This window comes from Scleropages formosus, chromosome 25, assembly GCF_900964775.1.
Source record: "Scleropages formosus chromosome 25, fSclFor1.1, whole genome shotgun sequence".
NCBI lineage: Eukaryota > Metazoa > Chordata > Actinopteri > Osteoglossiformes > Osteoglossidae > Scleropages > Scleropages formosus.
The window spans coordinates 11,085,471-11,107,454 of record NC_041830.1 but is presented as its reverse complement, the minus strand read 5'-3'; the positions used below and the strand labels follow the sequence as shown (position 1 = coordinate 11,107,454).

At 44.4% G+C, this 21,984-nt stretch overlaps 1 protein-coding gene and 1 long non-coding RNA gene across 5 annotated transcripts; both read left to right on the top strand.

Annotated features, from left to right (window-relative positions):
* Positions 1 to 670: 670 nt before the first annotated feature.
* LOC108921350 (integrator complex subunit 6 homolog) lies at positions 671 to 10,568 on the top strand. 4 transcript variants are annotated; one of them, XM_018730804.2, is made up of 4 exons: positions 6,592 to 6,644; positions 6,821 to 6,927; positions 8,104 to 9,629; positions 9,733 to 10,568. In XM_018730804.2, the coding sequence occupies exons 3-4, from the start codon at positions 8,272 to 8,274 to the stop codon at positions 10,139 to 10,141; spliced, it is 1,767 nt and encodes a 588-aa protein (XP_018586320.2). In that variant the 5' UTR covers positions 6,592 to 6,644; positions 6,821 to 6,927; positions 8,104 to 8,271; the 3' UTR covers positions 10,142 to 10,568. The 4 variants fall into 4 exon arrangements, with proteins under 4 accessions (XP_018586323.2, XP_018586322.2, XP_018586320.2 ...); XM_018730807.2 differs by lacking the exons at positions 6,592 to 6,644; positions 8,104 to 9,629; positions 9,733 to 10,568 and adding exons at positions 671 to 1,119; positions 2,711 to 3,450 and having other exon boundaries at positions 6,821 to 7,293; XM_018730806.2 differs by lacking the exons at positions 6,592 to 6,644; positions 6,821 to 6,927; positions 8,104 to 9,629; positions 9,733 to 10,568 and adding exons at positions 671 to 1,119; positions 2,711 to 3,450; positions 3,809 to 3,995.
* Positions 10,569 to 16,409: 5,841 nt separating this feature from the next.
* On the top strand, positions 16,410 to 19,349 carry LOC108921536 (uncharacterized). The gene is made up of 2 exons (XR_001965054.2): positions 16,410 to 16,992; positions 18,366 to 19,349. It is a non-coding gene; the product is annotated as an uncharacterized LOC108921536 (long non-coding RNA).
* Positions 19,350 to 21,984: the final 2,635 nt, after the last annotated feature.

The window sequence follows — 21,984 nt, the reverse complement described above, 5'->3', positions numbered from 1 at the left end:
CCTCATTTTTGCTAAGCACATTTCCTGGTATGGAGTCTAGCCCAGAATCGCTGTGCTTACGGGTGGGGAGATATACTCTGCATGGGATTCCAGTCCATTGCAGAGTTTATTGTATCTCAGTGTTGATAAAGTACACACACACACACACACATTTTCAGAACCGCTTGTCCCATATGGGGTCACGGGGAACCGGAGCCAACCCGGTAACACAGGGCGTAAGGCTGGAGGGGGAGGGGACACACCCAGGACGGGACGCCAGTCCGTCTGTTGATAAAGTATTAAAATGAAAAGTTTTGCATGTCTGCAGGAGACACACACCAAATGTGTGAGCCCTCGTGGGAATAGGGAGTCCTCTGCTCACCTTGATTTCCTTGTTTGTTTGACGTTCCCTGACGTCAGCGTCCCCACCGTGCTGGCCAGCACTTCAGCCTATTGACTGGCCGCCTGTGCTGCTGGTCTTGATGAAGCTGCCATGTTCTCATCAGTGAATCTGGGGAACACCTCAAACCCCCTGAAGGAGTTGTTGGGCCCCACATGGGTCAGACCTGGCATGATCTCAAAGCACTCTGCATAGCAGTGCTTCAACATGAGCGGCACATAGCAGATAAGCGGGTTGCCCTTAATCTGCCCATCTTGAACATGTGGGCGGCATAAGGACATCACCGAGCCACGTGAAGCGTTGAGGACACGCAGTTCGATCGATAAGCAGGGCTACGAATAAACAAAAACTTAACTGTGGCAGGAAGTGTGGCCATGAGAAACACTTTTGCTTGAACAACCTTTTATTACAGCTCTGTCACACTAACGTGTGGCCCGCTGACCGTGTTCACTCATCTCTGTGGGAATCAAGTGTTTCGCACGATTGGGCACTTTCTTACCGAAATGAAGAGAACGGCAAACATCTGTGCTGCACAGGCATCCAAAATATCCCCGAGCGAAACGTCAAAGCAGAAGTGACAGGGGAACAGGAAGCGTGTCGCTGGTGAGTGTAGTGACTTCAACCAGCATTTCAGTCATTCTGTCACACACTCCAGCCTGTCTGTCACACACAGACACCACTCTCCACACACTGCAGACTCCCAGACCTGTGACCTGCCGGTTCCACACTTAGCTTAACAGGTAAGATCCATGACACAGATCAATCATGACTTCTGTCGTTGGGCATGATTCTAACTTTTATTCTTGGGAGGGGTCCTATATTTTACTGTAGGAAGTAATGCTGATTTTTATTCTTGGGATAATTCTAATTTTTACCAAAAGGAGGGATCTTGATTTTTATTCCTGGGAGCAATGCTAATTTTTTTTTTTTGCTAGGGAGCGTTCCCGATTTTTAATTCTTGGGAGCGATCCTGAATTTTACTTTTCTTTCATTAATACAGAACTTTCCTCGTACAAGTCAGAAGACAAGCCTAATCCTCAGATAGTCCTTTATATTGGCACTGATGCAAACCCTTTAAGCGTTGTCGTTGGTGGTGTAGTTACACACTCTCTGTCTCAGAAAGGGATCCCCTTCAGATGATCCCGTCCTCAAGTACAAAAATTTGTAAGGCTTTGGAAAGTTGATTTTTATAAGCAGGTAGCATAGCGTTTAGAGCCATTACCTTGCAATTCAGTTTAAATCCCACCTCCTACTTTAATACCCTACATCGAGATATTTACCCTGAATTGATAGAGTAAAAGTTACAAAACTGCACAGAAGAGCTGTCTTTCACTTTTTGTCCGAAGCTAAAATTCTAAGTCACTTCAGAGAAAAGGGTCAAATATATAAAGTTATATACTATATATGTGGGTGTGTGTGTGTATATAAAGTTATATACTATATATGTGGGTGTGTGTGTTATATATATATATATATATATATATATATATATATATATATATGTTATATGTAGAAATGTAAGTTTTGTGTGTGTGCATGCTTGGTGTGTCATGTGAAAATATGTTGTGTAGTCCAACCATCCTGATTGTTAAGCTCGAAAGGGGGTGAAGTGATGAGATCTGTCATCTTGCAATCAGAAGTTCCAGGTTCGAATTCTTGCTATAGTACGCTTTACTAAGGTAATTACTGTAAATTGATACAGTAAAAAGTTCCCTACCGTACAAATAGGTAAATCATTTTAAGAATCTTTTTGTTGAAACCTCTAATTGTAAGTCTTGTGAAAAGCTGGAACTAAATCTGTGCTATAATAATAATAATACACACACATCATCTGAAACTGCTTGTTCCATGTGGGGTCGCAAGGAGCCGGAGCCTAACCGGGCAGCACAGGGCGTAAGGCTGGAGGGGGAGGGGACACACCCAGGGTGGGGTGCCAGTCTGTCACCAGGCACTCCAAGCAGGACTCGAACCCCAGACCCACCGGAGAGCAGGACCCGGTCAAACCTGCTGAGCCACCCTGCCCCCATAATAATAATAATAATAATAATAATAATAATAATAATAATAATATCATCACCATCCAGACTCATTCTTCCTAACCCTAAAAGTGGCAATAGGTTACCCGGGTTCAAATCCCACCCCTTGCTGTAGTACACTTAATCAAGGTACTGAATTAACAGAGCAAAAATGACCCTAAAATGCTCTGCAAATGGGTTAATCGTGGTTAATGGAATAGTGTACAACTGTGAGGATAAGTTGGCCAACCAGCACACAAGAGGTAACTCAGCAGTGACAATGGGGCTTCCTCTCTGTTCCTCTCTCCACCCGCAGGCCTGCACCATGGACCGCTCTCAGCTCCGCCACCTACTGTACCTGGTCCTTGTCGTTGGAGTGGCAGGAAGTAGCTTCAGCACCACCCAAACAGTTAACAGTGATACTGGTGGAAATGGCAATTCCACTCATGGCATCAGTCACAGCTCAGTGAGTTGGCCTGTACAGACCACTGTGGCCATAACGTATCCCACCAGCTCTGGCTCGGTTACCAAGGAGGAGACTGCTGGCTCCATGAACTCCACCAGCTCCAGCAGCTCCAGCAGCTGCACCAGCTCCACCAGCTCCACCAGCTCCACTTCACATTGTGTGCTGCAGAACAAGGAGATGTTTGGGGTGGTCCTTGCCCTAGGCGTGACCGTCATGCTCTTCGTGCTGCTGCTGGTCACTACCATTGTGCTGGCCTTTCACTTGTTCCAAATAACGGAATGGCGCCCCTCTCCCCGGCCCCTCCGTTCCAACGTCGACCTCATCCGGAGCCAGATGGCGCTGGAGGACGGGACCCTCGCGGACACCGACGTGCTGCTGGTCCAAGTCGAATTGGACAAGGTGGACAAGGATGGCGACACGAAAGAGGAGCCTCAGCAGAGTCCTCCCCCGACGAGCAGCACCCCGGAGCCTGAGAGTGGCCCGCCCCCCGCTGACCCGGCCCCCGATCCCACCCCCAGCGTAGATCCGGCAGCCGCCGAGTCCGCAGATGCTGCAGGAGGAGCCTTGACAGCATGACCCCCACCAGTGAAGTAGGTTGCCAAGGACACTGACAATAAGCTAGTTGCACGTTGGGGTCAGTTGCAAAGCTAATGCTTCAAAAAAGTAACCAAGCTGTTGATTCCTGGAAAGATTTGGACTCAGACTGACTCATTTCTCACTTGGCATTTCTATTTAATTTGCAATAAAGTGCGAATGGTCTGGTGTAACATGTTGTGTGGCTCGCTGTCGGGCATTTGTCACAACGTGGGGGCGGGGGTGCAGATACAGCTGGGGAAGATAAAAGTGAACTTCCCTTTTCAGAACCCCGCTGTATCTGCACTAAAAATAATCGCTTCACTCACACGCTTTACCACACGGCGAAGTTTGCAATCTGCTTCTCATTCACAGAGATCAAGGCCCGGGTGGCGCGGGGTTCCGGAATTCACCGTCTCCGTTTCCCTCCGAACAGTCTCTTCAAACGTCAGATAAGCAGAATCACGGCAGAAAGACGCTTAAATTCTGATAGAGCGACGGAAACCTCAGAGCTCAGTGTACAAACTCTGTAAGTCGCCTTGGACAAAAGACAAATAAACATTATAATAATAATAATAATAATAATAATAATAATAATAAGAAGAAGAAGAAGAAGAAGAAGAAGAATGATAACATCAAAACTGAAACCATGCACCTTCTGTGCTTCCTTCACCAAAACTACTGGGCGCCACCTTATGGCCTACAGTCAAAAGTACAGAGTCCTTCAATTTACAGTACAGTTTATTCTTTTCTCTGACATTTTCCTCCCTACAACTTACAGTACAAGCTGCTTACCCTGATTTACCCATTTATACAGCTGTGTAATTTCTACTGTATCAATTCAGAGCAAGTGCCTCGATCAAGGGCGCTACAGTGGGAGCAGGGATTCGGACGTGGGTCACTTGAAGGCGGTGACTTTAACCACCATGCCACCTGCTGGCACAGTTCACAATGGCCTAGTGCGGTGCTTCCAGTGTGTGATGCAGAAACAGCTGCCAATGTTCTCCAAATGGACCAACATGAAATCAATAAAAGACAATAACTAGGCCTGGTTTTATCTTCGTGTAAAAAAAACATCTCAAATTCGTAAGCAGCCACTGTCTGAATTAAATCTATTATTTTACTTGTTGCGATTTTTCTGTGGCAATTGTGACTCTATTTTCTGGAAATGCTAAGTGGTTCAAAACAGATCTCACACACTCCTACTCAGTCACACACACGTTCTGCAGAACCAGGGGCAGATGTGTGGTTTTGGTGAGGGCGATGCAGCACTTCAGCCTCACGGGATTCACAGAGTTCAGAGGGTTGGATCCCACCGCTGTGCACCACACCACCCTTCTTCTCCACGACGTCCTTACATCTCCACCTGGACCACGTCCTGCTGTAAAAACGCGACCTTGAGGAGCAGCCACAGACTTCCCCACACTGTGAGGATGTTTATAATGACAAATTACATATTACATATTATGTGTACAACAAATAATGACATTAATGGAAACATTGCTCTTTTGCACACACCTGCACTGTGAAAATAGTGGTTTTATTGCATTACTGCCACCTCATCATTGCTGACTTTTTGAAAAAATATTATTTCATAATTCAAACACAGTGCAGAGCGGAAAAAAAATGCCAGTGGAACAGATGTTGCACAAAAATGAAATAAATGCATCACCCAATAGTTTTTAGGGATTTATAGTTACTGCAGGTCTAGCTGGTGCTGATATACTGTGGATGTCATGATGAAGTACCATGAATGAAGAAGTTTTGTCCAGTTCTCTTAAGTCCAGAAGTCTGAATACTAAAAAGTGCCACTTTCATGCCTTTAAAATTCATGGAAAGTTAACTGCACTGATTTCTCATCTTACAAACACAACTGGGATGGGAAATCTGTTCACAGCTCAGTTTGTTTGTCAGTGCAAAGTCACTTTTACTACTATGACACAATTACACACACACACACACACACACACACTCACACACACACACACACACACACACACACACACCGTCTGAACCACTTGTCCCATACAGGGTCACGGGGAGCCACAGCCTAACCCAGCAACACAGGGCACAAGGCTGGAGGGGGAGGGGACACACCCAGGACAGGATGCTACTCTGTCACAAGGCACCCCAAGCAGGACTCAAACCCCAGACCCACTGGAAAGCAGAACCCGGCCAAACCCGCTGTGCCACCGCGCCCCCCTCACACAACCCACTTAATAAAAGGTTAATAATACAGACATGATTTCCGCTAAAAAAAGCAACATCTCATTGTTACTAATACACAAAAGTATGTTGATATTGACTTTGTTCCTCACTCCAGAGTCACTTGTACCACTAAGTCAGAATCAGTAAAACTTTAATAATACAGATGTCACTGTATTTTGGATGTTCTGTAATAATTTTATGTGCTATTACATAAATATAAAATATTATACCTATATGATACCTGTATGTTAAAAATAAAAGTTATTTAAAATAACTGGTTTTCACAAACTTCTATTTAGTGCTGATTGTTGACCAGTTCATTCCATAAACATAAGCAGTTTTCTTCTTCTTGTTACTGATTTCTGACAGTTATGAACATCTGTCACATGCTATGAACATCTGGCTTGTAGAGCAATGTCTTTTCTTTTCTAGAGATTTTTTTTTTTAGAAAATAGACTCAAAGAGACATTGCAATTACAAATAAAAAAAGGGAAACCAGATGTTGTTCTCTTTGAAGTGTACAAAGTGTAATTTGACTGTTAGTAATATTGGGAATCCAGTGTATTAAACAAGAGCAAGAACATCGCAGCGAACAGATGCTTAAACGACCTACTGTAACATGACACTAAAATGGCACCAGATTTATTTCTGCGTCACTTCCCTGGTGTGGAAGATGATGAACTGTGCAATGAAAGGTGTGAAAATGCAAATAAGTAAGCAAATACTTAAGTTGCTGCTTTACAGCTGCAACACCTTTAGCTGTAATGACTGCAACTATAAGTGCACAGCACTGTGCATAATAAGACACAGAACAAAACAAAATGTTGTTGAGATGAGTCAAATGTAACAAACTATAAAGGAAAAAAAAAGAACATCACCAGTGGAGCCCCCACACAGCACACACCGACAGCAGGAAATCACCAAGTCATTCAACTACTTCCACTTTACAATAAGACCGCTGCCACTTTTCACGAGCCCTACTAAAATCTGGGTTAAAACAGAGGTATGAGCAATGCTCGATACATCCCGGACACATCAGTTAGTGATGTGCAGAGGGGCGCTCGGCCACACAAACACACATGCATACACAGCTGTGCTGAAGCTTGGAATGTTTGCTGCAGCATATGTCACACGGGGTCCCACACTCAAGCCTTTCGCACCTCTGACTTCCTTCATCAGAATCAGCCTGCAGGTCTGTAGAGCGAGACCAGCGCCCTGAGAGAGCAGAAGCCCATCAGCCTGGAGGTTCCCGCACCTTCACTGTGCCACCTGTCAGACCACATAAGGTAGGTCGTTCACATTCCAGCATTTCCATCTTTAACACGAATGCCGAAAACCTGTTGGTACGTATACATCAGTAATGCAGACAGGAGCGGTTGCTGGTGCGACTGGGGACCTTTATTCTCTTCAGGCATTAGTCCATTTACCAGAGGATCAACTGATCTAAACTTATATAAATGAACCCACGATTAAAACATGTATCAACCCAGAGTTTAAATTAACATTAATGTAATGCTTTTTTCTAAAGTGATTTGTCATGTAACTTATAATGGTTAATAGGTTACACAGTTTATAAACGCTGCAAAACGGTTTACAGCTTAAAGTCCATGTCGTATTCAATGTATCTATTGTCCTGTTCTGTATATTTATTGAGGGAGTGCGGTGGCGCAGCGGGTTTGGCCTGTGCCTGCTCTCTGGTGGGTCTGGGATTCGAGTCCCGCTTGGGGTGCCTTGAGACGGACTGGCATCCCATCCTGAGTGTGTCCCTCCCCCTCCAGCCTTACGCCTTGTGTTATCAGGTTAGGCTCCGGTTCGCCGCGACCCCGCTTGGGACAAGCGGTTTCAGACAATGTGTGTGTGTGTGTGTGTGTATTGTCCTGTACTCATCTCACACTGGTGTGTATTTGCACTTTGTGTAGTCTTGCATACTGTGCTGTGGTGCACCATGGTCCTGGAAAAATTACATTTCATTCCACTGTATACAAACTCTGTAGAGGAATGACAATAAAAATTTGAACTTTGTGCATGAATATACTTACAGGTACTATATTTATGCATTCATACAGCAGGATAATTCTTACTGTTGCAGTTCAGGGTCAGTACCTCAAAGGTAATATGAGGGATTCAAACCTGGGTCCGTTGAATGTAGGGTGGCCAACCCTAACCACTGTGCCATCTGTTGCCCCAACCCAGCTTAAAGGGATAAATACAGACGGAATAAACAGTAAAACAGCTACACAGTCAAGTGTGGATATGCATAGTTATTCACACGCATGCTTAAATACATTGATGAATAGAGTACAGGTGAAATGGGAGTAAAATGGGCCTTACAAGGGTATATAGATAGGGAAGGGGTGGGGACTCAGTGCAGAAAAGTTAGATTGGCCGTTTGGGGTTCAGTCAGATCGCAGTGTTCAGGCAGTCATGCGATGAGGCTCTGAAAAGATCTCACACACACACAGGTTCCTGTGACTCAGTGGAAACCACACGAGGCGGCTGAGAAACGACACCCGTTGGATGGAACGTTTAACCCGCAGGTGTCATTTTTCAATTTGCTTCATCTTGACCCACCACAGGAAGTACGAGACCCCCTGCTTGCAAGGAGAGACAAAGTCCGCTGATGCACAGCGATGTACTGTCGTTGGGCTCTGGTTCTCTGGATGCTGATGTTGTGGTGTCAAGACCATCTGTCCGAGAGCTACACTGTAACCTACAGGCCTAGGAATGAATCAGAGCTATCTACTGTCCTTGCCCACACTTCAGCTTCAGAAGAAATCAGCATCAGCAGAAATCCGGTTTCAGGCAATTTGTCAGAGATTCCCAACAGTGCAAGTGCAGCATCAAAAGATGCTCCTGTCAGAGTAGACCCAAACTTGGAGCAAACTGGCACCAGTGATGACTCAGCATCCCCCAGTACCCTGCCTTATGGGGGAGTCCAGAGCACTTCCATGGAACTGGTGACACTCACTGTAACTGCTAGCACGCAGCTGGGGTCTCAGTTTACCACTCCTCCAACATCTCAAGAAGAAACAAAGCACATCACCGTGACAATGGACCAGAACACCACACAGGCCGAGACATTCAGCTCTTTGCCCGAGGTCAAGCAAAGTGTAACATCGCCAGTCATCCCAAGTGCAGCGCCGCAAGATGACCTCACCACTTATCGACAGACCACACACGTGTACAAGAGATATTCCACATCTCCCAGCATCACCATGGAGGACAATCACTTGGGTCACTCCACACAAATCATAGAGAAGACAACCTGGGTCCCCTCAGCCAAAACAGAGAGAAAAGGCTCAGCCCAGGTGACCTCCACCTTGCCTAGCCAGACCAATAGAGTCCCACTCTTGATCAGCTTCATGACTGAGAAACATACAAGAGGCTTGACTGTCTCTAAATTGGAAAACACAACACCAGCCCTGCTCCTCAACACCCAGGTGACCACTCAGCCTTCTTCTCCCTCTTGGCCCTGGACACTGGGCTACCGTTCTCCAACCAGCCCACAGAGCCAAGGATCCACGAGCCTCCCTGCTCCTAGTCCTAAACGTACACTTAGCAGTAGTGCTGCCTCTTCCCCAGGTTCAACCAGAAAAGTCTCTCTGACCTGGACAACTCCATTCCCCACCACAGAAACATGGAACACCTACCATCCAACTAACATCAGCCAAACTATCCAAACCACTATTATCACCATTTCGGACAAGACGCTCCCAACATCAAGAGCAGCCACACTGAGGAAGATCTCCCCAGGGGTGCTGAGATCAACGGTCAAAATAACACCGCAACAAAGAGACATAACAAACATTGAGGAAAACATCCACGGGAAGAGATGGAACAAAGTGGTGGTCCCGATCTCCTGCACAGCCGTGTTCCTGGCAATACTTGTTCTCATTGGGTGGTTCTTTTCAAGAAAACGACACTTCAGGCAGAGGAGGCTGCGCAACTCCACATGGGCCGGATTTTCTCCGTTCCTGAACAGCACCAGGTGGGATTTGAACCTGGGCCCTTTGAGTCTCTATAGAAATAAACTAAAAACGTATGTATTAATTGCGTTATTCAAACTGTTCTGACATGCTGGATTTTTTCAGGAAGTCTGCTGGGTCCCCACGCAAACACTTCCAGTGGCAGCAGTCCCGACAGGTAACCCTGGCCTCCATCCTCTTGAGGCCCGTCCCCTGGGACACGAGGAGTGAGAACATCCTGGTGGTCGAGGCTCCTATGGTGGGAACCACATTTGGAAAGCATCAGGATCTGAATGACGCCAGTGGCACTCAGGATCTCCATGTGACAAAGGGTCTATCAGGGGACAGCCCTGCACCAGAAACACCCACCACAACATCCACAACACCATCCATGGCCACACCCCCAACACCACCTAGGTCACCACATACACTACCAACAACAATGCCCCCCATGGCACCACCCATAGAACAGGCTGTGGCCACACCCATGCCTATGGCACCACCCATGGCACGATCTACAGACCACCTAGTGTGACTGACTGCCAATGTTCTCCCCAGACCCTTCCTCCATGACCCAAAGCAGACAGCCACAGGGACAGGAAAGGCAGGCACTGAGCCACAAAGGCTCTCTGCTCCGACCCAAACGTAACCTGTGGGTGTTGGCAGACATGCTTCCCCAACACCAGGTGACCATCACCTAGGTGACCTTCAACATGCGCAGCGCCATCCAAATCACCCCCAACTCAGGAAAACCAATGATATCAAATCATTTGAATACAGTACAAAGTTACCAGCGCTAACAAATAATGTGCTGCTTACAATACCACACCTCTTCCTGCTACAGTGCTTCCTCAGCTTATAAACGCATTCGAGATTGGAAGCCTATTCTTAACTCACTTGTTTGTAAATACAAAGTCACCTTTACCACTTATCAATAAATAAAAGCTTAGTAATACAGACCTCCCTCGATTTGTTCACTGGCTTGGTTCTGAAAAAATCTTAGACACAGTAACAATAAATAACAGAAATTGTTGTAAGACATCATCCCAGAAGCGTATTTTGTCAGGTTCTGGTCGCTTTCAAATCTCTTTATAATCTACACAATGAAAAGGTTAATTCTATAAACATGTGCAATGTTCCTCAACTTGTCTTTGCTCATGGATGCTCAGGAATACCAGAGAGAAGCTGTAAACTCTGTGGAAGTGAGTCGAATTGAGGCGACCCCTATGCTCCTATTTTGTATTTGTGCGGTTTACTGCCAACCAAAGCGCAGAAATGCATGTCACTCACTCTGTAACACACAGAAATTTTACATAACACATTAAAAAAATGCAATCATAACATGAGGAGCCAATTTATTTGCATGATTGTGATTTTCAACATATGTGTCAACAGCTATGATCTCTCTCATCATCGGTTACTGGGAAAAAAGGCTGCTGTAAGAATTTGGACTAAGAGCCGTAGCAGACGGCTCATCGCACCCCTTTGCATGTCCTTGCACCGGCTAATGGAGATTCTAGCTGCAAGTTTAGTGAAATTTTACAAATTCTGTTAAAACCACAAATTTTACATTAGTGCCCCTCTGTAGTAAACCCATTACTGGTGCCTTAGTGGTCTCTTGGGTTTGGCTTTTTTAGTTTTATCTGATTTCTGTTTAATTTATTTTATTTATATTTTCACCTAATTTCATGTCTTGTATTTTTACAAATATATATTATTTGCTTCCTCAATGTGATTTCTATAAATCTTTTATTTAATTTTTTATATGTTGTCCTTTACCTGTAATGCTACATGTATTTTTCTTGGCCAGTGCCAATAAATCATTATTATACTGAAACAGAGTGGACCAGTGGTTATAAATTGCTTGTCTCTTTACAATTTCAGTTTCTGCCTTGCCAATAATGTGTTCAGTAAATGTGTTTTTCATCCTTCACAAACAGATCACATTTACTGCTGTTACTGTCAGCAATAATCTCTCCAGAGGGTTTCCAGTTTTCCTTAAACCAACAACCTCAGTTTGTTGTATAAAAGACAGATATCGACACAAACACCTAAACAGAATCACCTCTGGAACTGAGAGTGGATAATGTAGACGAGGTTGAGGAAACTCTAATTAAGAAAATTAAAATAAGAAAAAGTTAAAAATTATAATTGTGGACTGGCAAGGTGGTGCAGCAGGTGACACTGCTGTCTCGTAGTTCCTGGGCTGTTCGGACGTAGATTCAAATCTGGCTCAGTCTGTGTGCAGTGTGCATGTTCTGTATTCCTGTAAATTTCTTTGGGGTGGTCTGGTTTGCTGCCACAGTCCTCAGCCATGCAGCCCATACCCTTCTGGGCTTGTGCCCAGCAGCAGGGATAGGGTTCAAGACAAGACAGAAGATGTTTGTAAGAAATAGTTGATTTAATTGGTGTTTTGCTGCTCTAAGCTTTGCAACTCAGTCTTCAAGTTAATTGTCCTTAGGAGAATAAAACCACTGCAGAATCTAACCAGAACTGGGCATTCAGTTGGGTATTCCAGATTGGCTGTTAGCTCTACAGGATATAGGAGGTTCAAATGGAGTTGTCGATCAAACAGAGCACTGTTTGGGACACTCCGAGTTGCAGATGGGCTGTCAGTCAAACTGAGAACTCCTTGGGATGCAGAGAGTTCCAGTGAGAGTGTCGATAAAATGAAGCTTTTTATGGGATATAGGGAGTTACAAAAAACTGTCGATCAAACAGAGCAAAGTGCTATTGATGATGGGGGGGTCCAGTGGAACTGTCAGTCATACCAAGTTCTGTGGGACACAGGGAGTTGCAGTGGGGCTGCCAGTCAAACAGAGAACCCTTTGGGATATCCCACAGTTCCAGTGAGGCTCTTGATCAAATAAACCTTTTTGTGGAATACAGGGGGTTCCAGTGGAGCTGTCGATCATCCTGAGAGCTCTTTGGGATACCTGGGGTTCCAGAGTGGCTGTTGATGAAACCAAGCATTCTTTGGGATAAAGGGGTTCCATTGGAGTTCTCAACCGAAGGGAGTACTCTTTGGAATACAAGGAATAAAAGTGAGAGTGTTGATCAAACTATGCCAACGTTAGGATACAAGGGGTTTCATTGGACTGTTGGTGAAAGCAGTATCTCTTTGGGATCCAGGGACTTGGAGAGGGGTTGTTCATCAAACTGAACACAGTTGTGCATACAGGGATTTCAGACAGGCTCTTGGCCAAACCAAGCACACTTTGAGAAAGTTGGGGTTCTAGTAGGACTCTCAATCAAACCGAGCGCAGTATGGGGTTCCAGGGGATCCAGCTGTCAGTTTAAAGAGTGTTCAATATGGGGATATGGGGTTCTACAGGCCTCTCATCTGTTTATACACAATAGAGTGATAAGAGTTCCTTATAGGGAGGTGCAACCTTTTAAATGTCAGACTATACAGTATACCTTCATGTATTCTGATAACTCCAAACTGAGAACCTTCTCTATACTCTTTGAAGAGATAAATAAAAACATACGCCGAAAACATTTCAATTTTCAAAATCTTGAAAAGAAATCTCACTGTAAATGCAAGCAGGATTACCAAACAGTGGTGTCATGGACTTTAAGGAACTCTGCGATTGGATTCGCTTCAGACCCTGGGCGACGCTTTGAATATAGTCCCTGTATTCAAAGCATGGATAAAAAATGGCCTTAGTAAAATACCCAGGGATGTGTCCTGGAAGATATGACATGGAACTGCCAAGGGGAGAAAAGTGCAAACCGGTTAGAGACAGCAGCATTAAGGGAAAAGAGAACTGATTCGGTGGAGATGATGTCACCGAGGTGAGAAGAGAGGTGACATACTCAGCATCAGCCCCTTTACCACTTGGTGGAGACGTCTTTGCCAGAACATTCTCAACATCAGTTCGGGACAGCATCACAGAGCCACTCCCTTCAGCCTTCCTTGAAACAAAAAAAAACGTCACCACCAGTGAAGGCTGAAGGTCTTGGGTCCTCTCTCCCTCCTCTTATGATGTCATCACCTGAGGTCCATAAATGACCAGCTCACTTACAGACCAGGTAAAGTAGACTTCCTGGGATCACACTTCTACCACCAATTCCTCAGTCCCAAACTGGAAAAAAAAAGGGTGAGGGACCCTAGACACTTCTCATCCTGCTACACAACCCCTACAAAGAGAACCTGGTGAGTATTTTTTTTTTTAATCTAAGTCAACCCAATTTACACAGTGTACCACATTGGTTAACTGATGCATTCTATGAACTACCTCACAACAGTATATTGTTCACACATACTTGAAAACATTTTTAAGTAGTTTTGGGCTCTTCTGTCGAGAACACGCCAAGTTCCCACAACGCTGCTACAGAAGGCTGCACACTGGTTCTAAACCTTGACTTGTCAAAAGTTATAGTTCCAAGGGATCTACTTCTTGGACTTTTGAGAGAGGTGCTTAAATGGAAAGCTGCTTAACTAGATGAAATTGTAAGCACTGGTTTGGGGCAAAACTATCAATCTCAGCAGATCAGCAAAGAGATGTTGCTCAAGGTGTGCATCGTACTTCTGCTGGTGGCCACGATGATCCAGCAAACGGAACAAGCCACAACCAGCTCTACCAGCACCAGCCAAGCCAGTTCCACTTCCAAAAACCCCACCACTAGGAGCAATAGCACTTCCAGCCAAAACTCCAGCAGCAGCAACAGCAGCAGCAGCAGCAGCAGCAGCAGCAGCAGCCACATTTCCAGCACCAGCCAAAACTCCAAGTCTTCAGCATCGCATTTCAGCACAAGCTGCACCACCATCATGCTGGTACTGGGCTTGACCTCCACGCTGATCCACCAGGGTATGGTTCCATGAGACAGAGCTGAATCATTTCCCAAATTTACCTCCTAGATGGCCATTTGACTGCGGATGTTTCTCCTCATATTTCGACTTGAATAATAATTACTTAAGATATTACTTACTTATTGAGCATAATCAGTTTAGCATTGCAGCTTTACAGGCGTATGTTACCATGGCAGGTAATAGTGTCTTAGACATATTTTGCTTTCCTTTTCTGTGTGGGAAATGCAGAGCTTTAGATGGAAAATAAAACAACGTCAGCATCAGATGCAGCTGCTGATGTTGAGCAGCCGTTGACCTGCTGATATACAAATATCTGTAGATGTACTGTACTTGCCGAGCATAAATGTCAAAGCAAATCATGTCTCCTTAAACTGTTTCAATAAACTGTGCTTTACACACAATGACTTCTCAGGGAGTTATGATTGGTGTGTGATGGTTATCATGTATTTTTCATTTGCTAAATGGACTTTAGTTTGAGGTTACTGAGAAAACCCCAGCATCTTCCCTTACTTTCCCTGAACCCGAAGCACTGTGGTCCAACCACCGTACTGCAAACAATCTTAATATTCACAGACACTGGCTGAGGGCAATGCAAAATGATGCCCAAATTGCTCAACTTTGCCTCAGAGGTCTGATTTACATAAAGCACTGCATGGTTTAGAATTACATTGCTTTTGCCCTTCACTTTGATCAAAGTCACACTTTATTTCACTGTCGTGAATGAACACTGCGTCTACTCATGAGCGCTGTACACGTCACTCAGCACATCGCAGCTCTCGTTTGTGATCCGCACCCACCCACACGCGCACCATTATCTGCAGCCAGTTAATAATCAAAAGTTACATTTTCATATATACAAAAACAGCAGTAATTTTCAGCAGTAGCTGAAAGCCAGGCTGTCCACAGCTGCGTGTTCGGAATATGTGTAAAATTACTAATATATAGTTTATCTACCATAAATGATAAAAATTCTTTCGAAACACGTGAGAACACATTTAGACACGCACTTTTTAAAAAAATCTTTCTTAGACACGCCACGTAATTTTTCAATTTAGATATTTAAGATTCAGCACGTCATCTACAGCACCACGATTTTTGTGTGCACGACCGCCAGACCAATTTACAGTGATTGCTGTGGCTCTTGGACAGAAAAGGTCGGACACCCCTGGTTTAAAGAACTAATGTTCAACCTGTATTTCAGTTGCTGACATAGCTAGGCTTCAGAACATCAGAACAAAGTCCCCATTTCAAAGGAATAACTTCCACACTTGTCTCATTCTTGAACTAGTACTTTTTTTCCCCCACTTTTTTTTTTTTAAATCAAACTTTATTTGATAAAGTTATCAATAATACACAACTAAAACAAAACATTAAAATCCACAATCAAAAAAAACCCAACACCATTTTCCTACAGTTGGTCAACAAAATTACTAAACAACCATTACATAAAATACATTGTCAAGACAAAGTCTTTCCCATAACAATCCCTTTCTGGCTTCAAAAAATAACTGACACATGTCTTCCCCACACCAACATACCCAAAAGGACTGTCCCCCAGTAGCAGCTCAACTGAAATCATCATCATAATACATGCTTCCTTCAAAACACATAAAATACTTCTAAATTACAACATAAAACTTGATCATACCCCTAAAAACAAACAAATAAATACAAAACAGACATACACATGAGTAATCATCAGTATAAAAATTCAAAGTGCTCAAAGTCACCTGATAAAACACACACACACACACACACTGTCTGAACTGCTTGTCCCATACGGGGTCACGGGGAACCGGAGCCTACCCGCCACACAGGGCGTAAGGTCAGAGGGGAAGGGGACACACCCAGAACGGGACGCCAGTCCGCCGCAAGGCACCCCAAGCGGGACAGGACCCCATCCAACCCACTGCTCCACCGCACCCCCCCGATAAAACAAAACCATTAAAATCTATAGATAAAACGCTATACTGGATGAGTATTTTTAATTCAAGCAGTGCTTTTGACAACCCTGTCCACCTCTGGGTACAACTGGGTACAATGCGGTGAGACAGCGATGAGGAGGAAGTTGATATGGGGTGCTTCTGCGATCCTGCCAGGAGGAGACGGAGGCACAGGACACCTGCAGGAGCGCTCCACACCTGTCCAGGTCACCTGCAGTCTTCTCAGACCTCACTAGAGGGCCTGATGTGCCAAGGCCAAGAAACAATCCAGAGGCCAGAGACATCATCGCTTAGGGGAAAAGAGAAGGGACTGACTGGAGATGACACTGCTGAGGTGAGCAGACAGGTGGCATCACAGAGCACAGAGGATCCCAGAGCTCTTCCCCTCCGCTCTTCCTGACAGAACAAGAAACTCAACCGCACTAGTTCGGTGGAATGATGGACTGAAAGCAAGGTGTACGCTCCTGCCACCTGTGATGCCATCACCTGAGGTCTATAAATGAGCAGCTCCCACAGACACCAGGTACAAGAAGACCCAGAGATCACACCCCTACCACCAAGCCACGAGTCCAGTGGAACAAGCACAGGTGTGGGATTCTGCTACACAACACCTACAACGACAACCTGGTCTGTATTTTTTTTATTTAAATTACAATTTAATCAAAATTAAAACAGCTGGAAACCCATGTACATTATGAGACCGTAGATTAAAGAAAGAATTTTAAAGGTTAGGGTAGAAGATGTTTTTTTACATTTACATTTATTCATTTAACAGATGCTTTTCTCCAAAGCGACGTACATCTCACAGAAAATACAATGTGCTCATTACATTAGGAGAAAGAGACATAGTTGCAGATGTGTGATTCTCAAATACAGTTAGTTTGCTTCACCGTATGAACCAGTGTTCATCACATGAGTAGCTGCATAAAACTTTATTCGAATATCAACAATTCCTGATCACCTTCCCAGTAATTATTTTTTTTTTTTATTTTGAGATAATATACGTTACATTACAGGAGGTTTATCTGGGCATGATCTTAAAGTTAGAGTGAGAAAAGCATCTGCTAAATAAATAAATGTAAATGTAGTGCATGAGTATTCACACCTTACATCAATTTAAGAGATTATGGGCAAAGTGAGTCTAGAAGAGGTGAGTTTTCAGACCCTTTTTAAATGTGGACAGAGATTCAGCAGTTCTGAGCGAGAGGGGGAGGTCGTTCCACCACAACGGAGCCAAAACTGAGAACCTCCGTGCTTTACTTTTCGTGCGCGGGACCACCAAGCGAGCAAAAGTAGAGGAGCGAAGCGGTCTGGTGGGGGTGTAGCGATTGATCAAGTCCTGGAAATAGCTAGCAGCAGTTCTATTGATGCGTTTGTAGGCTATAACAAGTGTCTTGAATTTGATCCGGGCAGCTATAGGAAACCAGTGCAGAGAAATGAGTAGGGGAGATATTGTACATGGGAACACTTTGGCAAGTCAAAAACAACTCGGGCAGCGGCATTCTGTATCAGCTGCAGAGGTTTGATGGCAGTAGCGGGAAGGCCACACAGGAGAGAGTTACAGTATCCACGCGGGATGTCACCATGGCTTGGACAAGTAGTTCCTTTATGAGATGAGAACACAACAGTATAAGAACACTATTACATTTTACATATTTTTTTTTTTAAGAAACGCAGTATTAGATTCCTCCACAAATAATGTGGCTACTTCCTATCCCACTTCTGCAGAACGCTGTTTGAATAGTTCAGAACCTGGACTTGCAGTCTGAAGTTACAGTTGCGGGAGGTTCTCCAACTGGACTTCTGAGAAAAGTACTGAAACATACAGTCATGTCACTGTGTTAAGCGTCAAACAGCGGTTTGTTCCTTTGGGGTGGGATGTTAGTGTAAAAGATGAGAAATAGTAATGCAAGCGGGTGTAATAGCTGTATAGTGACTACAAAAAATCTCAAGCACTGAGGTGTTTGCGTGTGTCTGCCTGTATCTGTCGATCTCTGCAGGTCAGCGGAGAGATGCAGTCGAAGGTGTGCATCGCATTTCTGCTAGTGGTTATGATGACCCTAATAATAGCTGTGAACCCAACAATCTCAGCAAATACCACCAGTATCACAGCCTCCAGCAACACCACAAATACCGCAGCCTCCAGCAGCTCCAGCAATACCACCAACTCGTCGGCGCCGCATTTCGGTGCGGGCTGTGCCACCATCTCACTGGGGTTGACCTCCGTGGTGGTCCACGGCGTCCTGGTTCCCTGATGATGAGCTGAGCTCTCCGCATCTCCCAGGCGTACGTCACAGATGGCCTCGGACTGCAGACGTTTCGCCGCAAATTTTCAATGAATTAACTAGCTCGAAATTTACTCTGCTTGCAAGCTAATCATCTCAGATTTGTTGCTTTTGTATACAAGCTACATATGCAATATATGTCCCTAGTGCTTAATTACTGTTAATGTACATACGTTAATACTGCATGTAGTTGCGACTTAAACATATTTTCCTTCGATGTTCTATGAGGGAAACGTTAAACTTTAAGTGGAAAATGAAATGACGACGACACGAGATGTTTTCATTCAAAGGCAAAAAAGAGTGGGACTAAAACGAAAACACGCGAGTCTCCAGAAGGAAGAGGGATCAAGCGACGTGCTTGTAGGAAGTCGAACGTCATCCGTCCCCGTTGCTCCACAGCCTTGCCTTGGCCCCCCGGCCGCTTTCCTATCGCCTGAGCGATGACTGGAATGCAGCGCGGTCCTCACACGGGTGAGGAAACCGAAAGGTGAGGACCGTGGTCCGGATTGTGGAGAGATGAAGTTCAAACACGGACACAGAGCAACCGTAAACGGAAAATGTGAACTTTTCTCGCTACGGAGACACTGCTGATGTTCCCCCGATGCTGTTCAAATATTTATACTCATACTTCCAAAGCGTAAATGTTAAACCTGATCCACATCCACACTGACTGCTGCAATAAATACATTTCAAAGACAACGAGTTCTAAGGGAGCTGTGCCATTTCTCATGTGTGATATTCATTACGTTGTTTGTTCTCTGTATTTGCTTAGTGGCTTTTTATAAAATGCGACGGCCAAGCCAGCTCATAATCACGTACAGCACACTGAGCCCTCACATAGCACGGTTATGTACAACATGAAAACTGCAATGGCTCGCAAAAGTACATCCACATTGCTCTTAAAACTGACTTATTCATTCATTATGCATTTTTGCTCATCACATTCTACTTCCGTCCCTGCTCCCTTTGAATAAAAAAAATCAATGAAAGGACACAATGCAATCGTGATAAAGACCCAGCACATAGTGCAAGCGCATATGTACGACTTCCAACAACACAACTCCCATCCCTGATGATCAGTTCTGAGCCGTCAATCGACACAACAGCAACAAATTAACATGAAATCTACCAAGTATTTCCATCATGTGGTCTGTCGGAGGGGGCGCTTTGTCCGGCCCGGTGATGATAATATAAATGTCTGATGATAATCCTACCCTTGGGATCAATACCGTAACATCTCAACCCCACTGCTGGTGGCAATATTATTTATAGAGGTTTGGGAGACAGGATTCCAAGAACACTTCCAATGAACAAGTGAATAAAATTGTACAGATGGTGTGTTACAGACTAAATACTCAGCAGAAGGAAGCAGATGCCTTATAGAATGTGCACGTGAGACCCGTCCACAGCCCTTACAGGCATCAAGGAAGTGCGATGGAATAGATAACATATTTGAAACCCCCAAGGAAATGCAAACGGATTTTACATTTCAAAATTTAAATATCGGCTCAGCGGACACAATGTGGTGCCTTTATCAACACACAGACCACAATGTTCAGCAGGTCATGAGGTAGCATTTGAATAATTTTGAATGAGTACAAATATTGTATTAAATAGCGGAGGTCTGAAAAGCGAGTTGTGTAGTATGTTTTACTTTTGTTCCACTTATATTTTTGACTATCTGAGCCAAAAAGAAGGTATTCCTGAATGTGGGGAAGGACCAGGAAGACCAACACACTCAACACCAATTGTTAAAGTTGATATTAAACACTAGTTATGGAATCTAAATTGCATGTATTCTGCATTTCCAAAAAAGGTATTTTATTTTAATCTTCAGTCTTGAAGAGTACCTTGGATTTTTTTAAAATCATTAATTTACTTATATTCTTACCATTCATTCATGGGGATTTTACTTATATTGTCATTTTCACGGGGGGCGCGGGGGCGCAGTGGGTTGGACCGGGTCCTGCTTTCCAGTGGGTCTGGGGTTCGAGTCCTGCTTGGGGTGCCTTGTGACGGACCGGTGTCCTGTCCTGGGTGTTTCCCCTCCCCTCCAGCCTTATGCCCTGAGTTGTCGGGTTAGGCTCCGGTTCCTGCGACCCCGTATGGGACAAGTGGTTCAGAAAGTGTGTGTGTGTCATTTTCATTTTATTTCTTAAGCAACTCAAAGCTCCAAGTTTGAGTATACAGTTGCTGGGCAACTGATTACATTGACTATGGATTATAGAGTCAGAGCCCTGAGCCGCAGGGAACTACCAGCTGCCCCTTGTTTGCAGGCCTCATTTGGGACCGTGCCCTTATGATGTGTCCAAAAACAACTCGGACACCTGATGAACCAGCCGAGAACTCCAACCTGTGGGAGACAGCGTAAAAGACAGGGTTTCTGCTCCCCAGTGTTCTCCTTGGAACAAGATTTTCAGGGTCTCAAGGCTTTGAACTCCTCATTTTCATATACCTTTTGGAGAATGTGTGACGGTTATGGCTTCACCCTCAAAACTGACTCCCTAACTGTGACCTCCAATCAAGGTTGGGATGGATCATCATGCTAAGAAGGAAAACTTTGGCCTACATGGTTATGAACTCTGAGGACTTGGAAGTGGTCAGTAGGTGCTGGTCTCCGTCTTCTGCTCCGAAGGCCCCAGAGTGGCCCGCAGCGTGGCCATCTTATCAAAAAGGCCGGCCCCACACTGCATCGTGGTCCCTGGGCCGAGAAAACAAGCCAGTGTCGGCGTCACTGGGAGCAGCAACTTGCACAGTGGTTACAGCTGCAGCTTTGCAAATAACAACATCAGGAACGGAAATAAATGCACGTAATAACTCTCGATCCATAAACTTATTCACAAAATAGAAATTTCCATCCAGAAAGCCATTCAAAACACAGAAATTTGCAACCATCAACAACAGACAGATTTTCATTCTTAAAGCCATTCACGGCATACTAATAAAACACAGAACAGGATTTCCTGAGAACTTCAGAAGTAATCATATTTCCCCTTAGCAGGGCGTAAATCGCTGCAAGTAGCTTTGCGGAGGTGTTAGTTACTAAATAATATGCAGCAGCCTGGTGACACATTTCCTGAAAAGATGATGATGGTCAATGACAAATTGACCACTGAGGACCAAGAAAAAAAAGAGTCTCAGTGATATTGACTATGAGTGTATTAAGACTGCAGGTTTGTTTTTTAAAGGAGGTTATTTCTGTTCTATACTGTAGTGTTTCTCCTTTAATTACTGTATCAGAGTTCATAAAGATCTAAAAAAAAAAAAAAAAAAGAAAAAAACAAGGTATCCATAGCAAATCAGCAGTAACCACAGAGAAGTAAAAAACAAACAA

Excerpts from the sequence above, each read along its gene's own strand:
- LOC108921350 (XM_018730804.2), top strand. The coding sequence starts at position 8,272 with ATGTACTGTCGTTGGGCTCTGGTTCTCTGGATGCTGATGTTGTGGTGT. Across the intron at positions 9,630-9,732 it reads CCGTTCCTGAACAGCACCAG|GAAGTCTGCTGGGTCCCCAC; the intron begins GTGGGATTTGAA and ends GGATTTTTTCAG.